At 40.5% G+C, this 22,679-nt stretch overlaps 1 protein-coding gene across 1 annotated transcript in view; it reads left to right on the top strand.

Annotated features, from left to right (window-relative positions):
• Positions 1 to 22,679, top strand: part of cblb (Cbl proto-oncogene B, E3 ubiquitin protein ligase) — a 75,084-nt gene that overhangs the window by 9,304 nt on the left and 43,101 nt on the right. The window contains exon 4 of the mRNA XM_033648339.2: positions 19,029 to 19,175. Within this exon, the coding sequence (XP_033504230.1) occupies positions 19,029 to 19,175 (147 nt within the window). The remainder of the gene's footprint in view (positions 1 to 19,028; positions 19,176 to 22,679) is intronic.

The following is a 22,679-nucleotide window of genomic DNA, read 5'->3' as shown; positions in this document are numbered from 1 at the left end:
ATGAAAACCCTTCTCAGGAGAGAGACCTGCAACCACAGCATAAAATGACATTGACAAACACGAGAGCCGTGGCTTTCATAGCGTGCTGCTGCAAAGGATCAATTCACTGCATGAGATGTTATTTGCTGAGGCTGGGCTGTAAAACATAAAGCTGCTCTTTGAATGAGATATCCGCCTCTGCCTTAGAAACCACCCTTTCTGCAGTGAAGGCTGGGTCAACTTGTCCTTTTTTTCCAGGATGATCCCGCAAAGGCAGACCTTGACAGTCAATCAATGGGCTTCATATCGAATAATTACATAATTACAGCCCTACAATTACCACTAAAGTGTGTATTTGGTAGTGTGCCTGCTAGTTCCACATAGAGTAAGTCAAATGTTGGATATAACAATATATATATATTAGTGGCAAACTCTTTCATGCCCTTTCGATACAGCTATAGAGCACATCTGAAGTGATTTGCACAGCAGAGTGTTTTATAGCCGGCTTGACAAAAATGGCTTTAGCAGCTTTCTAAAGTGATTGTCTCTAAATCAGATGGATTAAAAGTGCAGTTCTTTTGCCAGGAAGCAGAGCGTTGCAGATAAAAGACAATCTGACCTCCCTTCCTCTCTCAATCCATCTCCTCGACCGCCTCTGGCTGATTGTGAATAACCCCTGACTCATGGTGCAGTGACATGTTGGAGAAACCTGCTCAGTATTTTGTTACTGTTTGCTGTGACCAACACTCATGTTCGTAACTCTCTAACAGGAGTGTTAAGGCTTTAAGAATGAATGAAGAAATGGTCTTTCAAGATGACTCCATCACTTACAGATTTATATCCCGTGTCCTGTGTGCCTCACCCAGAACAAGAGTGGATTGAATATCATCTTTTTCTCATTAATTTGTAATTTGCTGACTCTGGAAGGTACAGTGCAGCTTAGTGCTTAGTCTAATTGATAATTTATCATTTTTTATAATTCAGAGGGGAAATACTGTAAATGGACACTTGCTTTTGAATCTTCCTGATTGGAGATTGAACCTCTTCAGGCTTGACAGTGGTTCACTTTATTTCATCAAAGCCACCATTTAGAATTATTCATCAAAAAAAGCTTTTAAGGCCCTGACACACCAAGCCGACGGTCGCTGTTCGTCAATGTCAGGCTGCTGGTGAGCGTCTGTTGCCCTAGTTTTGCAATGTGTCCTGCACCATTGGCCTTTGTCAGCCCTTGTTGGCCCTTTTTGACTGATTTAGTATGTTAAATTGGCGTTGATGGTGGAGCCCATTGGTGAATGAAATCACTCTGATTGGCAGGTCAGCTCAGTGTACAAGAAGGGAAATGAATAGGGATGCACGATATTGGGTTTTTTACCAATATCAGATATGTAACAGCTCATTTGACTAACTGACACTGATGTCAATATATCCACTTTCTTCCCCACCTAATTTTAGTGATCATCAAGTGTTTTCTGTTGTGAAATTAACATTATATAATGCACGCATACTCTTATTGTGATGGCCCAGCAGCGGATGGAGGCATGAAACAAATGCTTTTCAGTGGATGTAACATTAATGTATTGCGCAAAATAAGAAAAAGCATGTTGGCCAGTTCTGATAGTTCATTTTAAAGCCGATATCAGAAAATACCAATGGCATGCTGATATTATTGTACATCCCTATAAATGGAAATGAGGAAAGCAAACAAATGACTTAAGTCAAGAGGCAGTGAGATCAAAACAGACTTATTATATAGGGTGCTGCAGGGATGACGTGTTTTGTAGGCCGACACAGAATTTAGCATCACCCTTGGATTTTTTTCATTGAACTTTGAATTATTGCAACAAATGAGCTCTGTGGGAAACAAACATTTATGATATTTACTTGTTTTGTTCAGTAAGATGATCTCCATAGGGGAACACCACTAGTACAATTTTTGAAGCGCAGATGCAATCACGATAAGTTAAAAGCTAACATTAGGACACTAACAAACTACGACACAGTTGCATGGCTTACCTTCACCATCACAATGAGTCTGTCTTTTGGTCTTCTGATTTCCCTTTTTAAATGATGAATACAGACTGTCGCCATCTGCTGGTTTGGAGAGTTATTTCCTCCCATGCAGGTGCAGAAAGTAAGTAAGTGCTGGTTGGACATTGGTTGTAGTCTTTGCAGTGTGTTCAAGTGCTCCTTTTTGGCTGAGAGACAGGCGACATGAGGCAACGCAACAGTCTGCCCTCGTCGCTCTTAGTTCTTTGATGATGGTTTGGTGTGTTTAGGCTTTTAGGAATCATCACCACTTTTGACATAAATAGAGGTCTGGCAAGCCTTTCTAGCTCAAAGAGAAAAAGACAAGCAAAGTTTTGTTTCATACTGAATGAAAAAGATATGCTGTAAAAATCCGACTAAATAAAGCTCTGAGGTCTTACAGCTCTTGTGTCTGCATGGCTGCCAACTAGTTGAAGCTTGTGTCTGGCACAGACTTTACAGTGTTTCCAGTATATGAAGAATTTACTGTTGGGCTAAAATGGAGGATCACTGTCCATTACTTAAACTTAAAGGGCCAGTGTGTAAAATGGGTTGAAAACAGTGACATCAGTGGTCAAATTCTAGATTGCAGGGCTCACTCACTCACCCCTCCCGTCGGGTAAATGACGGTGGCCTTGTAGGGACAAAAAGCCTTGCGCACGAGTTTTTCAGGAGTAGGTCTATCTAGCGATGAGGTGAATGTTTATTTAGAAATCTAAGCCATGTTACGATATTGTAATGAATCCCTCACGAGCAGGAGACCAGAGGAGCATTCGGGAAAAAGGCCAGTTTATTTGAGCACTCCAGAAACTCCGGTAACACTCCAGGGGGTAAAAGACTCCATCCCAAACTCTGACTCTTCTAGCGTAACAGACACACTTCATAACTTTACACACATACTCGTTTACCATACAGAGTGGGGACCCCCTCCCCTCTCTGCTCAATCTCCAGCCCGCACACTGACTGACAGCGTAGCCGGTAAACAGAGCTCAGCTGTTTATTTAGCCTAGCGATATCTCCGGACTATAGTAGCTGCAATGGACGACTTTGAACGCGATTTTGAAGAGTTTCTTGTAGCGGACACAGACCCAGAGCCATACCTGTTGGAACCGGAGCATACAGATGAGGAACTCCATATGTTTGATGCTGAGCGGGCGAGAAGAGAGGCTGAATGCACAGAATGGGATTCCGTGCTACTGCTACCATTGCTGGGGAGATATATCACCAGGAGGAAAAGCGCTGCAGAGAGTGCATCACAAGGAGTGAAGTTGCGTCTTCTTTTCCTCGCAGATGACGGTTCGGGTTTATTCTCTCCTGTTGCGTGGTAAGTGTGGTCCATTCGCAAACTTTATAACTAAAAAAACATTTCACTACTCTCTATCGACGAACTACTAACACTCTCTGCTGTTTCCTCCTTCTTCCTTCCTTCCACTGTCTTCGTTGGTTCATTTATACACGCAAAACGCGTTCTCTGGCTGGCTGGATTGTCTGCTCGGGCTGCCTTACATACATGGCGCCGCAAGATGGCGACCTCTCTAAAGCAAGGCCCTTGCTATATATATATAAAAGCATAATTATAAGGCTATGAAAACCAAACGAATTTTATTTTATAGCGATTATACACTTGTATAAACATATTAATGGGTAGAATATTCAGATTCAGATTCAGATTGACAATAAACCATGCCAAATATTACACACTGGCCCTTTAATCACTGTGCAGCTGAGAGAATGAACACCTAAATAAATGTTTCATAAAACCTGGAAAAGTAGTCACCAGCTCTGTTAACGGTTGTCTAATTGTTCTGGTGTGGGTTTAGGTTTGGTTGCTTACCGTAATTCTCTATTTGAGTTGGTTTCCTATCTGCTGTGGTGCCCATCGCCGAAACCACTGAAGTCACGTGTTACACATACAGGCAGACCTTACCAAAGTCTCCACCTTTCACAGGAAAATGAAAGACAATTTATTTACGTTCATTTTAACATACCAAGCTAACACATGAGACATATGACAGTGTAACAGTGACACTTAGTTTATCTCATGTTGCTAATTGATCATCAGTATTTTAAAAGTTTAGATTTAAGTTGCTATCTCGTTTGGCCAGGGCACTGCAGACAAAACGAACATATTTTTTGGATCTTTCTGTGCTTCTAAATTTTCAGAGTTTAGTTGGACTCCATTGATTATTATTGAGGTAATGACATTGGCTCCTATGATAAAATAGTGTCCTTTTATGTTTGAATGCGTGATTCCTGTTACCAGTGCAGGCTGTAGCCGGATGGATGGAAGTGATGTGGTTGAATCACTGAGCTGAAAGGACAGGAAGTGTTTCCTTGTGAATAATCTCACCACATGTCTCGCTGTCTTAAATCAGGATCACTTTGCAGCATAACCAATAGTGTAAGATGAGACCCTTTTTCTTGCTGTCATTTCATAGTTCCCTATACAGATCAAAAGCTGTGTTTTTCCAAATCCCCTTTCCTTTAATTGTATTTGTTCATAGTATCTAACATATTTATTCAAAACTTTATAGACAAAATTGGCAGTTTGATCTCTAGTTGCCACACGTATAAGCTTTAATGTGGTATTTGCTTTGGTGTCAGTTCTATAGAATAAACTTGTACACATCCTCACACGTCGGTACGTCACAGCGAGCAGTCAAGCTTTGAAGTGATGATGTCACATGTTCCCATGGAAGGCTTAAAAGGCCTGAGCCTGCCTGAGATGAGTAAGCTTCCAGAAAGTAGAACCATCTGGGGAGGAAGTGGAGCACCAGAGTAGGAAGCCAGAGCGCTTCAGCCAGGGACCAAGAGGCTCAGAGCAAGGGGGAGGTGTGTATGTGTGTGTGTGTGTATATGTGTGTGTGTGTACGTGTGTGTGTGTGTGTGTGTGTGTGTGTGTGTGTGGCAGAGGGGAATAAGGGTCGTTGCTAGGCTTACTCACTGCACTCTGACTAAGGTTTTCTCTCAAATTGCTGACACAAGTTGTGTGGAATGGACACGGAGGAGTATTTCCTTCATGACTCGATAAACTTAGAGCCAAATATTTCCCAAACTAACTCATGACATTTACTTAAACTGCTGTAACCTAATGAGGGGTTACAAATACGAACATTATCACCTTTTACTCACACCCACACAAGTTAGACTAATACATGTCTGCCGATCATTTAATTCAATGATCTAAATCTGACTGCTGTGACTTTTATATTTAGAGTTTGTACGTTCTCCGAGTGGTTATTTTTCATTTCCTCCCACGGTTTAAACACATTTAGGTATAGCCTGACTGATGCCATTTTTTTCAAGTTAAAAAAAATAAGGTAACGATATTGGTTGGCGTGTCATATTGGTCATACCAGTGAGGCTCTTATGGTGTAACGCCAATAGGCTAGTACTATCTGTCAAGGAGGGATAGCGAGATGATGCCTGTCGTATGCTCCATGTAACACTGTAAACTGCCTTCCGCATAATCTGGAGCTGCCACAGATACCTCTTTCCTCAAGGTGAATAAATTGTACTTCAGTGGTGTTGATTATGCCTTTAGTTTCTTCCGCCTTCCTCAAAAGTGTCACTTGATGGTAGGGCTGTGACAATAACCACATCACCGCAATACCACGGTCAAGTGATGCCTACCGCAGTGAAGAGGTCATCACCGCACAAAAAAAAAGAAAGAAAAAAAAAAGAAGCTAATTCATCATGGCGGCGGATCTGGTTCCCAAGCTAAATGTTAAAAGAATACTCCATACCATAGACTGTATGTCTATACGTCCAGTGGCTGGGTCTCAGCGGTTAGCTTTGGGGTCAGTACGTCCGGCGCTGTGATCCGCGGAGGGATGCACCGGTGAGCAGGCACAGGCACAGACATAGCCTGTAAACAAAACTCAGCTGTTTATTTAGCCTAGCGATATCTCCGGACTATAGTAGCTGCAATGGACGACTTTGAACACGATTTTGAGGAGTTTCTTGTAGCGGACACAGACCCAGAGCCATACCTGTTTGAGCCGGAGCATACAGATGAGGAACTCCCAGGTGTTGGATGCTGAGTGGGCGAGAAGAGAGGCTGAATCCTCCGGAGCGGCGGAGCAGCAACAGGCCGAGGGGAGACGGAGGTCAGGGGAGGACTGGTGGTGTAGCTGCGGGGCTAGCTAACATATTCCTACGGAGGTGGAATCATTTTGCTGCACAGAATGGGATTCGGTGCTACCATCGTTGGGGAGATATATCATCAGGAGGAAAACCGCCACAGAGAGTGCATCACAAGGAGTGAAAACTTTGCAGCAATCACTAAGTTAAACTGGAAAAAACACCCAGGCCTGCAGGAGCTGATGGACAACGACGAGTGACGTATCACCGCCATACATCACTCTGTCACCGCTGTGAGAAAAAATACATACCGTCACAGCCCTACTTGATGGTGGTTGTGACGCGTCTTTATCAGCTGATCTGTCAATCAACCGATATTAGGGAGGCGTGACCGTCCTGTCAAAAACTGACAAGACGGTCACGCCTCCCTAATACCAAGTTACTTCTGAGGAAGGAGGAAGTTTCCACTGAAACATGTCAAAGTATGTAACATCCTAACATGTCTGAGATAAAAGAACAACTAAAGTCATTATGAATAAATTCTAGCTAGAGGGCCTGATGCCACAGTATTTTGGGGAAACAGAGATACACTGACGTAGCATGATTTTGCCAGCTAGCTAACTTCATCTCAGCTCTGTGCAGCTAAAACTTGCAGATTGATTGATGGGTGAAAGTCATGATATTATTGTTTGGTACTAGCATATGTAAGCAGACATCATATTTTGTTCTACAGGAAGAAAACATGATTGGATTTTGATATAAGAATATGAAGAAATTGTTTTCTGTCAATTCTTTTGGCATATATTGTTAAATAGGTGCAAACACTTGTCAGGGATGTGATCTAAAAGGGTGGCTAAGTCATTTTTCATTTCATCTTGACTTTAAACACATAACACTGATCCGCTATCAAAAAATGCCAAAGGTGACTGTGTCTTTTTTTTGTACATGCACTTTTATGAACAGTAGCGGTAGTACTAATGTCACTGACAAAGATATTGCATTTCTAGTGTGTACTTTACAGTAAAAGTCAACTTATGTTGTGGCAGTTCAACACTTTAAATGTGAAGCTGCAGCAGTAGGAATTTTTTAATTTGCATAAGCAGTAACTTCCCACAGGGTTCTAGACATATTGTGCATTGTTCACAAATGTATTTTTTTGGTAAAATATCCCGTGTAATCACTAACACCGGTGTTGTTATGAGTTTATTATCCAGTGGGGCAACCTCACTATGGCATCACTAGTGAGCAGACAAGAAGAGCAGGAGAGGAGAGAGCAGAAGAAAGACAGAAAAATGAGACAAGCTTTCTAAAAACATCCATGTGAAGTGTGGATGGGAACCCGGGCTCCTCAGGAGGCTTTTACAGTGCCGTGGGGGACACTCCTCAATTATCTGACTCAAACGTGTCTTCATTATGTCTTTTGGTATTCTTCTCCTTTAAGAATGAACATTACAGGGGGCCCCACATGAAGTCGTAACATCCAGAAATTCACATCATAGAGACAGAGCTCAATGTGTCATACTCTGGAAACCATGTCCTCCGTAGGGAAAATAACATTGGCGCCACAGTATGCAACCCAGAGCTGATTCACTAAACACTGCCCATGACTAGCTAAAAACCTTAGATAACAGCATGTCAAAGGCTTATTTTAGCACCTTATGTCTACCAGAGAAGAAAAGTTTTACTGACAAACTCACAGCTGCATCTGTCTCAGTGTCACTTCTCCTTACTTTGCTTATCTTGGAGTCGGAGAAATGATTCCACTTAACGGCCAGTAGTTTTGATATTTACAACTATTTGATTCGATCGATCACTAGGCAAGATCATCAACCTCAACAGTTTGTCTGGCCAAATAAGCAAAATGCTTGCTGCACGTAGGCATACTGAGTATTAGGATCCCACAGTTTTCTCATATCCTCCTGCAGATGACTCACATCTTATTGCCTAAAAGCTCAGTTTTTTTGCTTCAGCAGCTTGTTAAAGCTTTTCTATGGATGCCTTACCGTATTGGTAGTGCATCCCACCACACAGAAGCTTTTAGGCATTTTTGAGTTGTTTGCTAGGAGACGTAAATGATAAGGAGGCACCTTCACGCAATACAAAGTCAATGAGAGTGATAATTGTTTTTCCCTTCAGTGGGGACGGGACGTAAATGTGTTCTGTATCTCTAGACACGACCACTGACTTAACGTGTAACGATTTGGCCACAATTTAGCACACTGACCATACGCAATCCAGCCATATACTAGGTTTCGACTTGGTCTTGTTTGAAATAAAATGCTTTTAGGAGCTCGTTTTCCCTCCTCTGACTCTGTCTCCCTGACTTAATGGACGGTGTTCTGTAGCTTTTTTCTGTGACAAATATTTGCCTGAATAATTGATGCTAATTATAATCCCAAGAAACAATTAAATCAGCGACTCGGCTGACTGAGTGCCCTTCTCACTCTCCATTATTCCTCCATCTTTCTGCTTTGACCCACAATGTGTTTTCACCCACCCAGCCTTCCCTCCCACCACCTCTCCTTCCGCACCCTCATCGCAGCTGTTTGTTCTCCACCAGCCTCTGTCCTACCCTTTGGCTGAGTCAGTGTGGCGGCAGCAGCAGCATGTTGGAGATCTGATAGACATTTCATCTGTCTGATAGTCCCTTTGTGAAACCATTACAGTCCCTCATGGCCACTCTGCTCTTGCCGTATCTCTGCTGTCAGCTGTGAGAACACACCCAAACTCAAACACACACAGAGGAAAACAGGACTGGCCCCTCCTGGCCCCGATGAATCAAAGCATGTAGCTTTTATTCATATAACAACTGCTCCCCCCTCCACCCTAAACCACCAGCTTTGACCTTTAACCCTCAGGCCTCATTATCATAGCTATCACCAATCCCAGAAAACCCTGGAGTTCAGGCAGGTGTTTGGTTTTAATCAGCCTTTCCTCTAACCTTTCACTTGTCTGGAGATCCAGATACATTGTCATTGTCTCCCCTTTGGACATGTTAGCTCCCTTAGTCTGCATAGCTTTTAAACATCTTACACAGGCAGGCTTTGTGGTGTCTGTGGGCTCAACCTGACTGTTGGCTACGCAAGCCAAATAGTGCCATATTTTGCCTTGTGTGTCTGCGTTGTCGACAAGAGCACTTGAATTGCAGCCATGTCTCTACCACTATGCTTACTGGGAGTGGAAGCAGAGTGCTGCACACACAGTCAGCAGGGCAGTGTTTGTGTGCACAGCGAGCCACTGTTGCACATAGACACAACTCATAGGGAATATGCTCATTCTTCAAGTATCAATACTAATAAAACAAGGTATTGTACTGTTAATAACAGCAGGGTATTGCAGTACTTTACTAACGTTGGTATGCCATGCAACACTTGCTTCGAATGGTTCAAAATAGATTTGGGAACTGAAACGTAACCTCTTCCACATTGCGAAAAGGGGTAAAAGTGGCCCAAATGTTTTAGAGGGAAATGTACACTGCCACAGTGAGTTAGAGGAACAACAGTTTTTGACAGAGGATAGTGATGTCGTTCAGGTGACAGGAAACCAGTAGGGATTGAGATAGTGAGCGGTTGAGCTGCACTAGTGCAGGTGTCACCACAACAATGGAGTGACACCGTGTCAGCAAGTTTGTGTTCTGGTTGTACAAGTGTTCGGCTGGAGGATTCTATTTTATCTCAGAAGAGGCTGAAATGTGACTTTTTCAGTAAACATTTTGATGTAAACCCTCTTGGTACGGTTCCATTTGGTGCTGATGATGGTTTGATATACATATATGCACATAACAGAGCCACGGAAGGATGTCGGTAACAACTGTGTTAGTCAGCCAACAGTTTCTGGCCACCATGCTCCACACACTCTGAGTACATTAGCCCTAATGAATGGGCTGGGCTTTCCTGGGGCGCTTGTCAAACGAGGCAGATTACACAACCAGTCTAATGGCACAGGACATGGCAAGGACACACGAGGAAGACTAACGAACCAAACCATGTAGGATGTTATTGCAGGGGACGTGAACATACAATCTGCCCTGCAGTTTTTGTCCAGAAATATATGGGTCTTGTCAGTAAGCAGTGCAGTCTCATGATGCAATAAGCAAAGATAAATATTGCATACCACAAATAGCTGCAAATACATCACACAGCTCAGAATGCATCCTGTTTTTCTGGTTGTTTGGGGGTGTTTCGGAGCTGAGCCCTCCTCCACAACAAGGCTAGAAATTGAGTTCCAAATCACAACCATTATGTAAGAATCTGCAGCGTTTCCCTCTGCATCCCAATAGAGAGCTTTTTTGGCTGGTCCTTGGTTGATTAGAGGCCTAATGCTGACTGGAGAGCATGAAAGCATGAGCATGAAATTACTGAGACGGGCTTGGCTTTTTCATCGCAGGCGCACACACACACACACACACACACACACACACAGACTGGAGTGTATGCTACCACCAAGGCACAGAACAGTGATTCCCACTTATCCCGCTTTACCCTGCTGTTCCCCTCTTTACTTTATTCCAGTCACTACTCTGCAAGTGCACTACATGGAAAACTACGGATTATTTGACATATTGATCAGTCTAGTATGAAGAAAACACATCCGGTTTTTGCTGTTGAACAAATTGGAGTGTATTTTGTCAGTCACAGTCATTGATAGAGTCATATCACTGTCAGCTGTGTTGTGTACGCCACATGCAAAAGCGTGTGTGGTCAAGGACAGAAAGTGCAGAGCATCTGCTGTGTCATAAATAATTTGACCTAAGCAGCATTGGGATTGATCGTAGTCTGCTATCAGTAGAAAACATAGCAATCATAAATAAATCATGTCAACCTCACTTAATAACCACTATCTTGATGTACAGAACAGAGATCTGTACCAGTGCCTTCAGCATGAGTCAGCAGTCCAACACATACTGAAGACAGGTTTATCTGGAGATTATGTGCATTTTGATTTCCTATTGCTCGTGAAGCCTTTTTACTGCTGTTGGTTGCACTGCATGCTGCCAGAAAAGACAGGATACATTCTCAAATATTTAAATGTGTTGGCAGCTGATTTGTTATTTTCAACAGTCCTACACGGGACATTATTTAACTATAAAATTATTTGATTGAGGATACTGCCAATGTGAGATATAGTATTTCCCCAACCTCAGTGGCTCAGACATACATGCTGCAAGACTTTCAACTGATGCATGCTTGAACCCATAGAAATAAAATGAGTAGCAAGGACAGTGGACTGTTTGCTATGGTCATTTAAGTACAATAGAAAACGATTGTTGCTCGTTGATGGTCAGTGGTGTATTGCAGGTTATATGCAGGCATATGGGCATACACCTACCCCTATTTTTGGCTGTTTACAGTATACCCACCTATCAACCAAAAAGCCATTGGAATATTAAAAAGAGGATACTCACTTCCTCCTCGGTAGCCGACCTATCATTCTAGTAGTACATCAGCCTCATCAATTACCACTTCACCACTGGTCATGGTGACAGCACACATCAGCGGGGCCGTAGTGCTAACTTAATTGCCTTGTTAACGCATAGTAAAACACACTTCATGCAGACTCAACAGACACAAAAAATTTTTACCAAAACATTTTCAGATCATCTTGTTAGTCATCTAGTTTTTAGTCCAATGTTCCAACAGTCACAGGCTCCAGTTCGGTCAAAATAAATCCCTGATTCAGAGTTAGATGTAAAAAAATTTACTGCTACATGCTGTGTCTCTGCTCCCACTCTGTACATCATGTTTCCACAAACATGAAATTAGTAGCGTTAAAAGTAACAGGGAAATAACAGTTACGATGATATTTTAAAAGTGAAGGATTCCTTATTGGAAAATCTAATGTTACTACTCCACTGCTAGTTTGGTTGTTACTGCAAAACCTCACCTCAGGGAGTCAGCCACTTGCTGCAAGGTAGTTTGTTTGGAAATGTATATGGAACTCTCATTGTATTTCCATGCTTGAGCCATCAGCTGTGTTAAAAACAATAGACGAGCCCATTTTGAAGCCTTGAGTTTGGCATTTTGACCGCCATTGTCTTTGTTTTTGGAGCCAGAAGTGACCACATTTGGATGAGAGGGTGTTGCTGTGGAGGAGCAAGGGTAGGATCTGACCTGTGACTCAAGGTGGCCACACCCTTAATTATGTGTAAGTTTAAGCCCGGATGAAATGTAAATGGGTCAGTTATATAAAAATTCACCTGCCATACAGTTGTCATGAACGGGGAAATTAGCTATGTAGGTCAAAACTGCTTTTTGCTCCAGGCTGTAAACATGTTTATTTCTGCTGTAAAGTTAAGCATTAAGCATAACATGGGGGTCTATGGGGATTGACTCGTTCTCGTTGCCAGTCTCGTCGCCATAAGAGGAACTGCACCTTTTGACACTTCATATTGGTGTCATTTTTTTAACCCCAAAGATTGGCTTGAACCTAGGAGCTTTAGTACAGTATTAGATCCCTCACCTCTCCTAGTTATGCATTCAGTATTCAGACTGTTATGACTTATTTACGTGACTTGTTGGTACTTTCTGTTTTAATTTCTACTTCGCATGTATGCTTTGCAAGACAGTGGAGAAAGTGGAGAGCAGTTTCTTTCAAATGCACTTTTCATGTGAGACACAGGAAACATAATACTCCCACTGAAGCTCAGAAGTTGCCAGAACTCACTGCTGATTAACCTTTATTTTATCATTAGGAATCAGTGTTCTCAAACTAGAAGGACTAGAACTTAACCACACTGCATGTGGGTGTCTATTCACGTGGTTGCGCTGCATCAATTAGCACATGAGTATAGAAAATACAATATCAAACACCTGCCATACACAGACACAGGCGCCAAGGTTATACAGCAGCCATCATTACTGACAGCATTTGCATTAGCGATGTGATGGTGTTAAAACAGATTAATGTAGAGGAAATTAAACTCCAGCTAGGCTCCATTAGCACATACAATTTGACAGTGCTGCACTGCTGATGATATAATGATTGATTTAAGATATTTGGTAAGAATCTAAAATGTATTATTTAGCCTTTGATATGGAAAGAGGGAATATGTGACTGCTAAACCTGTAGAGTTTAACAGATATTGTTGTATTATTCCCCAGCTGGTGCTGGATGTCATGATGATGTCGGAAAGTCGTGAGGCTCCTAACGTCAGACAGACTAAATTTTGGTTAGAATGAAAATCAAGCTGTCGATATTTTAAATTTCTAATGATGTTGGAATTTCCAGTTGTGTCAGATTTGACATTACATTTCACAGGCATTGGATTTTGTTCTTAATATCTTAAGACTCAGTGTCATTAATCTGCATCAAAATGACGTTGGCATGAGACGTTTAGAAGATGCTGGATTTTGGTTACTTAAAAAATAACTTAAAATCAACAACATATCAGCATCATCAGCATTCCCCAATTAACTGGAGTTGACATTAGACATTGTCCTGACATTAAAACTGGCAACACTGGTGGCCAGTTGTGGACTATATTTTCTGTGAGCTGACAAAGTCCACTGAGAGACCCACATCAACAATGTGTTAGTCTGTCTCTGAATACTTTATAACATCTCTGTCTCTCAGGCCTGAGCCCATTGGCTACTGAAATTAAAATCTTTAGAAGCAGATCACAAATTTATAGTTTTATTTTTTAAAATGCCAGTCATATTTTTTAACATTAAATTATTATTTACTTTTGTTGGGGACTATTTTCAGTCGCGGATTAATCCACATTTGGTTGTTTAGTGAGTATTTCTGCAGCAGAATGGTGCATGTGGGACTGAGTCAAAATAAACTACAGTGTGTGTGTGTTCATGGTAATGACGGAGCATGTCATCCAGTGCAACAGTGTGGCTCACTGATGTGTTTTTATTTGTCTTTGGATAACAATGGAGCTCTATGGCGCAGAGGAAGAAGATATATCAGGCTCTGATACACACACAATACTTTGGATTAATTGATTGTTCATTTGGATCTGCGCACATGATTTCTTGACAAAAAGAAAAATATAGAATAATTATATTATTAAAGGGATAGTTCACCCAAAAATGAAAATTCAGCCATTATCTACTCACCCATATCCTGAGGGAAGCTCTGGTGAAGTTTTAGAGTCCTCACAACACTTACGGAGATCCGAGGGGGAAGTGGGTAGCAGCACAACTGCACACCTAATGACTGACGGCGACCCAGATTAAAACGTCCAAGAACACAGAATTGAAACCATAAAATATCTCCATACTGCTCACGTGCACACATAAGCATGGTCCACAGAGATGCAGTTAGAGTTACAGGCTACAATGAGGCTAAAAACAGAGTTCAAATGACGTTTTTCCAAACAACTTTTCATGTCGGGGCTTCAGGACACTTGGAGCACTACGGACGAGCAGTATGGAGATATTTTATGGTTTCAATTCTGTGTTCTTGGACGTTTTAATCTGGGTCTCCGTCAGTCATTAGGTGTGCAGTTGTGCTGCTACCCACTTCTCCCTTGGATCTCCGTAAGTGTTGTGAGGACTCTAAAACTTCACCAGAGCCTCCCTTGGCATATGGGTAAGTAGATCATGGCTTTTTCATTTTTGGGTGCACTATCCCTTTAAGCAAGTATTTTCTTTACCAGACAGATTTTAATAGGGTCTGAAAAAAGTTCAAAAAGCATAGTATCTATTTACAAATCAAACTAAAATCTAAACTAAAATCTAATCCCATTCCATGAATTCAGCTTTCCTATTAAGTTGAATTGACACCAGACTTGTAACTAGGCCTTTTAGAAGCAAGGTCATTTTTTGAGGGCTCAAAGGCCACATGCCAGGGCATCAAAGCAATAAGTTAAAAAAAAAAGTGATTTAGATTTGGTGTGTTCACTGAACACACATCTGTTTAAGCTTAAGTAACAGTCTGACAATAAGCACCTTGTCATATCTAATAAGTGTATGTGTGTGTGTGTGTGTGTGTGTGTCTGTATGTATTGAGTGTGTATTTTTGTGAAAAACAAAAATAAGTACAGTATGGTCAACAGTGATGATGAGCTCCATTAGTATAAAACACCTGTATAAAATATAATTCTGTTGATCTGTAATAAACATAGTCAGAGAGAAATTAAAGTATTGAGAATATGTAAGTTAAAGTGTAGACAGTGAGTCTAAATATAGACCATGTTAACTATAGTTACAGAATTATGGCATTTTCAATAAATACAATGAAAGTTTCAAGTCACTCTTATTAAATGACATCCTTTCAATTACATTTCTTTCCCATAATATTAGTATAATCCTGCTGAATATTAGTACGATATTAATTAGTTTGACAGCATTATTTGAGAATGATTATTTTAATTTAAAAAGCAACAACAATTAAAATGTATTGATAATATTTACAGTGATGTGAAAAATGTTATGATAATGCTATGATAAAAAAAATGTCCTGATAAGTTTTGTGCACTATGTGATAGGGGTGGGAATCACTATAGGCCCCCGAAACAATATTATCATGATACTTAGGTCATCATACAATACTATTGTTATTGTTATATTTCTGAATTATTATCTTGCCTTTATATTATTATTATTATTTTTATTGTTATTACTATTACTATATTTTTATGTTTTGCAACATGCTGGGTATTGCGAAAACATATTGCCTTTTTTTAACTACAAATTAAGAAACAACTTTGTCTTCATCTGTTTTTTTATCTAATAAATTAAAGTTTTCAGTCTCACTTTGATTCTTTTTATTGCAGCAAAATGAATCTATTGGACTGAAAAAGCAATTGATTTTATTATTCTAGTAAGCTGCTAAAAGTTTGATTTGTATATGCAGCATTAATATTTTATACAATAAAATATCGATACTCAGTGCCCATGTATGGATACAATATTGCCATGCGAAATATCGCGATACTATGCAGTATCTATTTGCCCCCCCTCCCATTCTATGTGAGATTTTGAGGCCGATATTAGAAGTATAGCTGTGAGGACTGAGACAAAGCTATCGTGAAATATTGTCACGCTAAAGACCCACTAAAGTGTTATCATCTCTTACTATTATTGAGGCTGTGTCACTGTCAGTAAGCTTATATCAGATTTGAATTGATAATTGAAAAAAAATATGAAACAACACACACCCTCATTACCCAAACAATACGTGTACTTAAAATGATAAATTCAGTTGAATTATTGTTCTGTGACACTGGTGAATCACAGAGGTGTGATTAACAAAACTTTTTTTGTTCACGTTTGAAAGAAGAATTAAAAGTTTGGATGATGTGCTTCAGGTACAAAACACACACACAGACACACACACAGACACATGTGCACACACACACAAAGCTTGTTATCAGCACCCCACAGCCAGTGTGCTGTCTTTGTCCCACACACTCACACCTTGGGCAAAGTCACCCTGTCTTGTGTGTGTGCCTGAGTGTTACCAGGGAGTGTTTACGAGCCTACAGTCTAATCTCACAGCTAGACAAATCCCCGTCCCAGAGGAGAGGGAGATGGGAGTCACCAACACTTTACAAAGAATAAGCTAAAAAAAAACCCTCCTGGAGTGTGCTTCCATACTTCCTTGAGGATTTAGGAATTGCTCATTTAAATGTGGCTGTAAGCTTAAACTCCACTATCCATATCGCAGCCGATTCAGCTGTAATTTCAACAGTAAACTACACTTCTGAAAATTCAAGGCTTTAATTATCTCTCCTTCTACGGCAGTACTCAACTCAGTTTTACTAATGTAATTTAAATGCAAATTCATGTTTGTATATTATCAAGATGGAATGGAAATGGAATGAAAAACACCAAATTATGAAGTGAAATATTTGATGAAGACTCTACCACTGCCAGTTTAATGTTACTTCATAGCTGTATTTCCTTTACAGATGATCCTGCTCCAGCAGTGTAAACTTAGTAGTCATTGTTTTACCTCCACACTGGCAACAGCTGCAGCTGAAGGGATTAAGTTTTCTGGTTCTTTGTCTGTCTGTCTGTCAGTCTGTTCTCAAGAATCTGATACGTTAAGAATACCCTGAGGAAAACTTCTTTGATGTGGCACAAACGTCCATTTGGACTCAGGGATTAACTGATTAGAATTTGGTGGTCAAAGATAAAACATTTTCTCAAATTTGGGACAGCCTGGGCTCAGGAGTAGAGCAGCCATCCACTAATCAGAAGATAGGCGGGCTTTCCCTTGGTCAGTATCCTTGGTCAAGATACTGAACCCCAAATTGCCCCCAGTGGCTGTGCCATCTGTGTGTGAGTGCGTGTTAATGTTTAACTGATGAGCAGATGCCACCTTGTATGGTAGCCTCAGCCACCAGTGTATGCATGTGTGTGTGAATAGGTAAATGTGGCATGTAGTGTAAAGGCCCTGACACACCAAACCAGCAGTCAGCTGTCACTCAAAGTTAGGCTGTATGTGCAGTGTGTCCTGCACCATTGCCCCTCACACAAAAGGGACATTTATATTTTTTAAATGTGCTCTGTAAATAAACCTAACATTAAGATAACATATGATACTGTAATGATTCTGAAGAAAAACACATGACAGCAGCAAAGAGACCAAAAGCTAATAAAACAGATGAACTATTTGAATAATAGGTCAAAGTAAAAATCAGAATTCATAGAATTTGCAGCTTTCAAAAACAATATATATTATATACATTACAATACTTTAGACTATGTTATAACATTTTAAATATAGGTATGAATAATAAAGATAATATATAAAAATGTATTGTAAATATATTATGTTGAATATATGTGCAGTATATGTAATATACACACTGTACTATTACATAAGTGTTACATATATATGCCATGGAAATAGATAAATACATGATAATGCATGTACAGTAATGATTATTATCCTGTGATTCAGTGTAGTAGTAATAATATAAGATGCGATAATACAATGCAATCTACTATAATGTTAGATTTGTGACTACAAGTTATACTTGTTTAATAATAATAGTAAGTGTGAGTGTGTATCAATGACAAGGTACAGGTGTGTTATTGTAAAGCATTTGTTTAAATACCACATTAAAGCAAATACTGTGTAGTCTACAGTACTGTGCCCTGTATGCAGTAGTCGCTTAATAGATGTAACCACTTATGGGTGCAAGAACTCCTTAAAGGTCCTTTGAGTTAACAAAGTCAGCAGGTTATTCGTTGCAATGCGAGATCTTACATCCTAAATCACATTTAAAGGGTTATAGTATGTTTTCTGGCTTTCAGAAGCAATGGTACACGCCCAAACAGACTGGATTGTTTTTGTGCAAGGGTAGAAATTAAGTGAACTTGACTTCCCCTTAACACGACAACTGCAATCAAACATTTTGGCTGGTGTGACAGCTAACAAGGAGTAATTACAGTCAAAGATAGTTTGAAACAAGCAATACCAAGTTGATTGAACTGAGCCCTGCTGTGACTGTGACATTTTAGGTCTGGAAGTTGCAGAAGCAACTTTGCAGGCTGGAAAATGACATGACTTGGCTTTGGTTTTGAATTAATCACAGAATTATCTCTGAATGTCAAAAGTGTGACCTTTCTCACATCATGTGTCATATACAACACTTCCTGAGTGAGAAAACACACGGACAGTTTTTCATATTCAGTTTAATTTATCATGTGACAGATGGATGTGATATAGATGCATGATATAACACAGATAACCAACAATTTACTTTTATTTTATTAAGGCTTCTTTTTTTATATTTTGTGAGACATTTTTGTTTGGATTTACTTTTGTAAATCATCACTGTACTTTGAAGTATTGTATATTGGTCTGAGACAGTGTCAGAAAGGGTAGTTTCTATGTTCTAGTACCACTAAATGTGCAGTCAACCAAATTTGCAAACATGTCAAGAATTCTGATGGTCAAATAATTTCCATATGGTGTCAAGCATTTGAAGCTATAATTGTAGTAAGTGTTTCCTCTCTGTTCTGGCCTCTTCTCTGCAGGAGGAACCTGACCAAGCTGTCTCTGATCTTCAGCCACATGCTGGCTGAAATCAAAGCCATCTTTCCCGGAGGACAGTTCCAGGGGGACACTTTCAGGATCACCAAAGCTGATGCCGCTGACTTCTGGAGGAAATTTTTTGGAGAAAAGTAAGCTTCACCTTGTTTTGGCCTCTTCTTTTGCTACTCTGAGTTGACACTCCCCTTTTTGGAAGATTGAATTATGTGATAAAGAGAAGCTGCCATCAGGATCTAAATGATGTCAGTGTGTGGATGTTTCCTGTTTTTTCATCTCCAGGATACTATCACTTTCCTGATGGCTCAAACATGTGCTTTCTGTTTCTCAATATAATGACATGAGGAAGAGATGCTCTGATGTTGGAGCTCCTCCAAGAAAGGTGTGACAGACTGTCACACTGAGCACTGATAACACACGCACGCACGCACGCATGCAGAGAGCAGAGGGCAACTGCTGTGTTTGACCATCTTTGTTTTACTAACATGCACAGCAGAGACAAGGTCATTACCTCTCTCATGCGCTAACGTGTGCTTACCCAAGCTCTCCTAGTTTACATTGTCTGTATGTTGTCACCTTTTGCTAAGCTTTATCAGTCCAAAAACAGTATTTTTGGTTTACAGCTGTATTTGGCAGCTTCACATTTTGCCTTCCTTAAATGAGAAAATACTTTTTTTTTTGCGATTTGTAGGTAAAGGCAGCCAGATCTCGCTAATGCCTAGTTCACATTACATGACTTTAAGGCCCAGATGCCCCAAACTGACTTCAAAGAACTAGCAATGATGAAAGCTTACTGTTGCATTACCTCATGTTGCCTGTGTCTCGGCAAAAAGTTGCACATGAACACACCACAAAGACTACAACTGACAGCCAACCAGCACATACATTCTGCGTGAGAGGAAGTAACTCTCCACACCAGCAGACTGTAGCAGTCAGTAATTGTCATTCAGAAAGGGAAATCGGAAGACTGCCACGATGTTAGTTAGCCAGTTAGCACATTAACACCAATCTTAAAAGAACAAAGCACATTTAACTGTGCGCCAGTGAACAATAACAGAAACCATCACGAAATGTTTCTGCTAAAGAGCTCATGGCTAAAAGAAATAATCTGACCTTGTGTAACAAGTTTGTTTTGATCTCACTCCTTCTTGACTATGCCTCTTTCTTTACTTTCTTCACTTCCATTTCTCTTTTTGTGTGCTGAGCCAAACTGCCAATCAGAGTGACTTCATTCACTGATGGGCTCGGGCTTTCAACGCTGATTCAACATGCAGAATTGGCTGGAAATAAAGTTCACAAGGACCAATGGCACAAGACACACAGCAAAAACTAGGGCAACAGACTCTCACAGATGGCCTTTCATTGACCAATGGCCGACTGTCAGCTTGGTGTGTCAAGGCCTTTAGCCCTGATTTTCCCCTTGCTGACAGTGCTTTGGAGCTCCTTGTCAAAAGCTTCAGATCAGAGACAAATCAATGTTGGCTTGGCACTTACAAATCGACATTTATGTGCCATGTTTGAACTATTCAAAGACATGAGCTGAGGGGTTCGTAAGTGCATCGTAGAGGCTCCTCAGATATCTAGCATGCTTAATATCTGGACTGTGCCGGCGAGCTACAGCCAGTGAGAGCACACAACAAGGGTTGAGGACAGAGACAAGCACTGCTGCGGCACTTTTCAAGGTGTGTGTGTGTGTTTTAGAGGGAGAGAGAGAGAAAGTGACAAAGAGAGGAGAGGAGAGGGTGGAAGGTGGACTATTGCACACAATGTTTCTTTAAGTTGTTAGTCTAATAACTTAACCAGAATGCTTTTTTGTCACTTTCAGACTTTAATATTTTGCTAGTAAGCACACCCCCATGACCCTGGGTTGTGGTTCAACTCATGCATCACATGACATAGTCATCTGGGATTCCTCCTGTTGAAAGATCCTGTAGTAAGTGACCTGTTGCTGGATAGGCATGACATGTGAACAACCACAGTGACTCAAGACTCCTGATTACAAGACAGAATGTTGTCTAGTGTGAACACTTCACCGATCTGATGACTTTGAATATTGTTTCATGTGAACATAGCTTAAGTTTCGATTCACCACTTCCTGTATGGCTTACCAGTAACCATACATGACACTTTATCTGCAAAAAAAAAAAAAAGTCAACCTTACACTGTCTGTATCAGGGGGTTTGGAGCCCTCTTCTTACTGCAGCTCTGATTTTGGATGTATATGATAGGAAGAGTATATTTTTTCATAAGACTTCCGCCAGGCTCAGAAGTCAGATTTGTTTGTTTTTATTTCCTGTTAAGACAACAGTTGTGAGTTTTAGGAGCCTAGGCTATCAGTACTGTTTCAGGCTCTTGTTTGAACTGCTCCATCAGTGTTTTTTAATTGATAAACTGAAAGCTCAGAAGTGCCTCTTTGTTGTGTTTGGAAGCTCAAGATGCTTTAAAGAACCCCTAATTATACTTTAAGTAGAAGTTAGGAGTCATTTAAAGGTTTCAGTAGTTCTTTGAGTAATAATGGCACCATCAAACAGCATTTAGCCCACAACTAACCCCAAAAGAAGCATTTTACAGGGTAGGAGAGAGAGGTCTCATTTAATGAAGGAAGAGTCCCATATTAATTTACTGAATTCCCTAAGTAGAGGAACACTTTCTGTATTGCCTAAATGATTTCAGAATATTGGTATACCCAGTAAACAGTTAAATTTAGATTACAGGGAGTAAACTAAAAAGCTTTATTTTTCTCTAAATGTGTCCGTTATCTACAGAAAACCAAATGCAGGCAATTAGGCTAAATGGGGTGGTTGAAAACAAACAAATAAACCACAAGAACACAAAATGAGAGCTTTCTTATTTTTGTCATACAGTAAAATATGTAGGTGTAGTGCTGAGAAAGGAGCCCAGTTTTGAACATATCCTTATTGCACATTATTGTCATAATTCACAGAATGCAGAACTATTCCATTTATTGATTGGCGCATGTAAATGCCATATCATGTTTACGATAAATCAGTTAAATTTTTATTGTCAGTTGCTGTATAGTACACCTATTAGTTGTGATGTTGCAGTAGTATCAAGGATACTGATATTGGTGAATGTATTATCCTATGTACTGCTGACTTCCATGGACTGCAACAGGTCAGTATTGCATGTGACAAAGTCTCAATAGTTTCACTTGTTAGGTGAAGACAAACTGAAGTCATAATATTCTGCTGTTTCAATAGCAGTTGGCATTTTAATAGGGATTTCTTTGAAGTGAGAGTGGAGGAAATTCTTGATTTTCTGCTCCTAATGATCCTTGCTGCCAAGTTGTCTGGTACTCACCCAACACACTGCTGTTTACAATACGAAATGCTTTCCTCTTTATAATGCTGCTTCAGAATGTTCCGAAGAACCCTGCCTACTGTTGCTGCTTCCTCTGTAAGCTGCTTTGCAACCTACCTCCACCCCAGCTCCTCCTTTTCATTTTGTGTGTGACTTACGTATCAATGTCATTTCTGTTTGTCATTGATACTGGCTCTGTTCTGTTCCCAGGGGGGCTTTGCTGCTGCACATGGAAGGGCAGGGCGGTTTGCTCTTTCTTCCTCAGGCGTTCCTTTTTTGCGTGTGGAAGGGGTGTGCTCTCTCTGCCTTAAGCTTTC

The sequence above is a fragment of the Epinephelus lanceolatus genome, chromosome 11 (assembly GCF_041903045.1).
Source record: "Epinephelus lanceolatus isolate andai-2023 chromosome 11, ASM4190304v1, whole genome shotgun sequence".
Taxonomy (NCBI): Eukaryota; Metazoa; Chordata; class Actinopteri; order Perciformes; family Serranidae; genus Epinephelus; species Epinephelus lanceolatus.
Note: the sequence above shows the minus strand (reverse complement) of the source record. Positions and strands in the feature narration are given on the sequence as shown.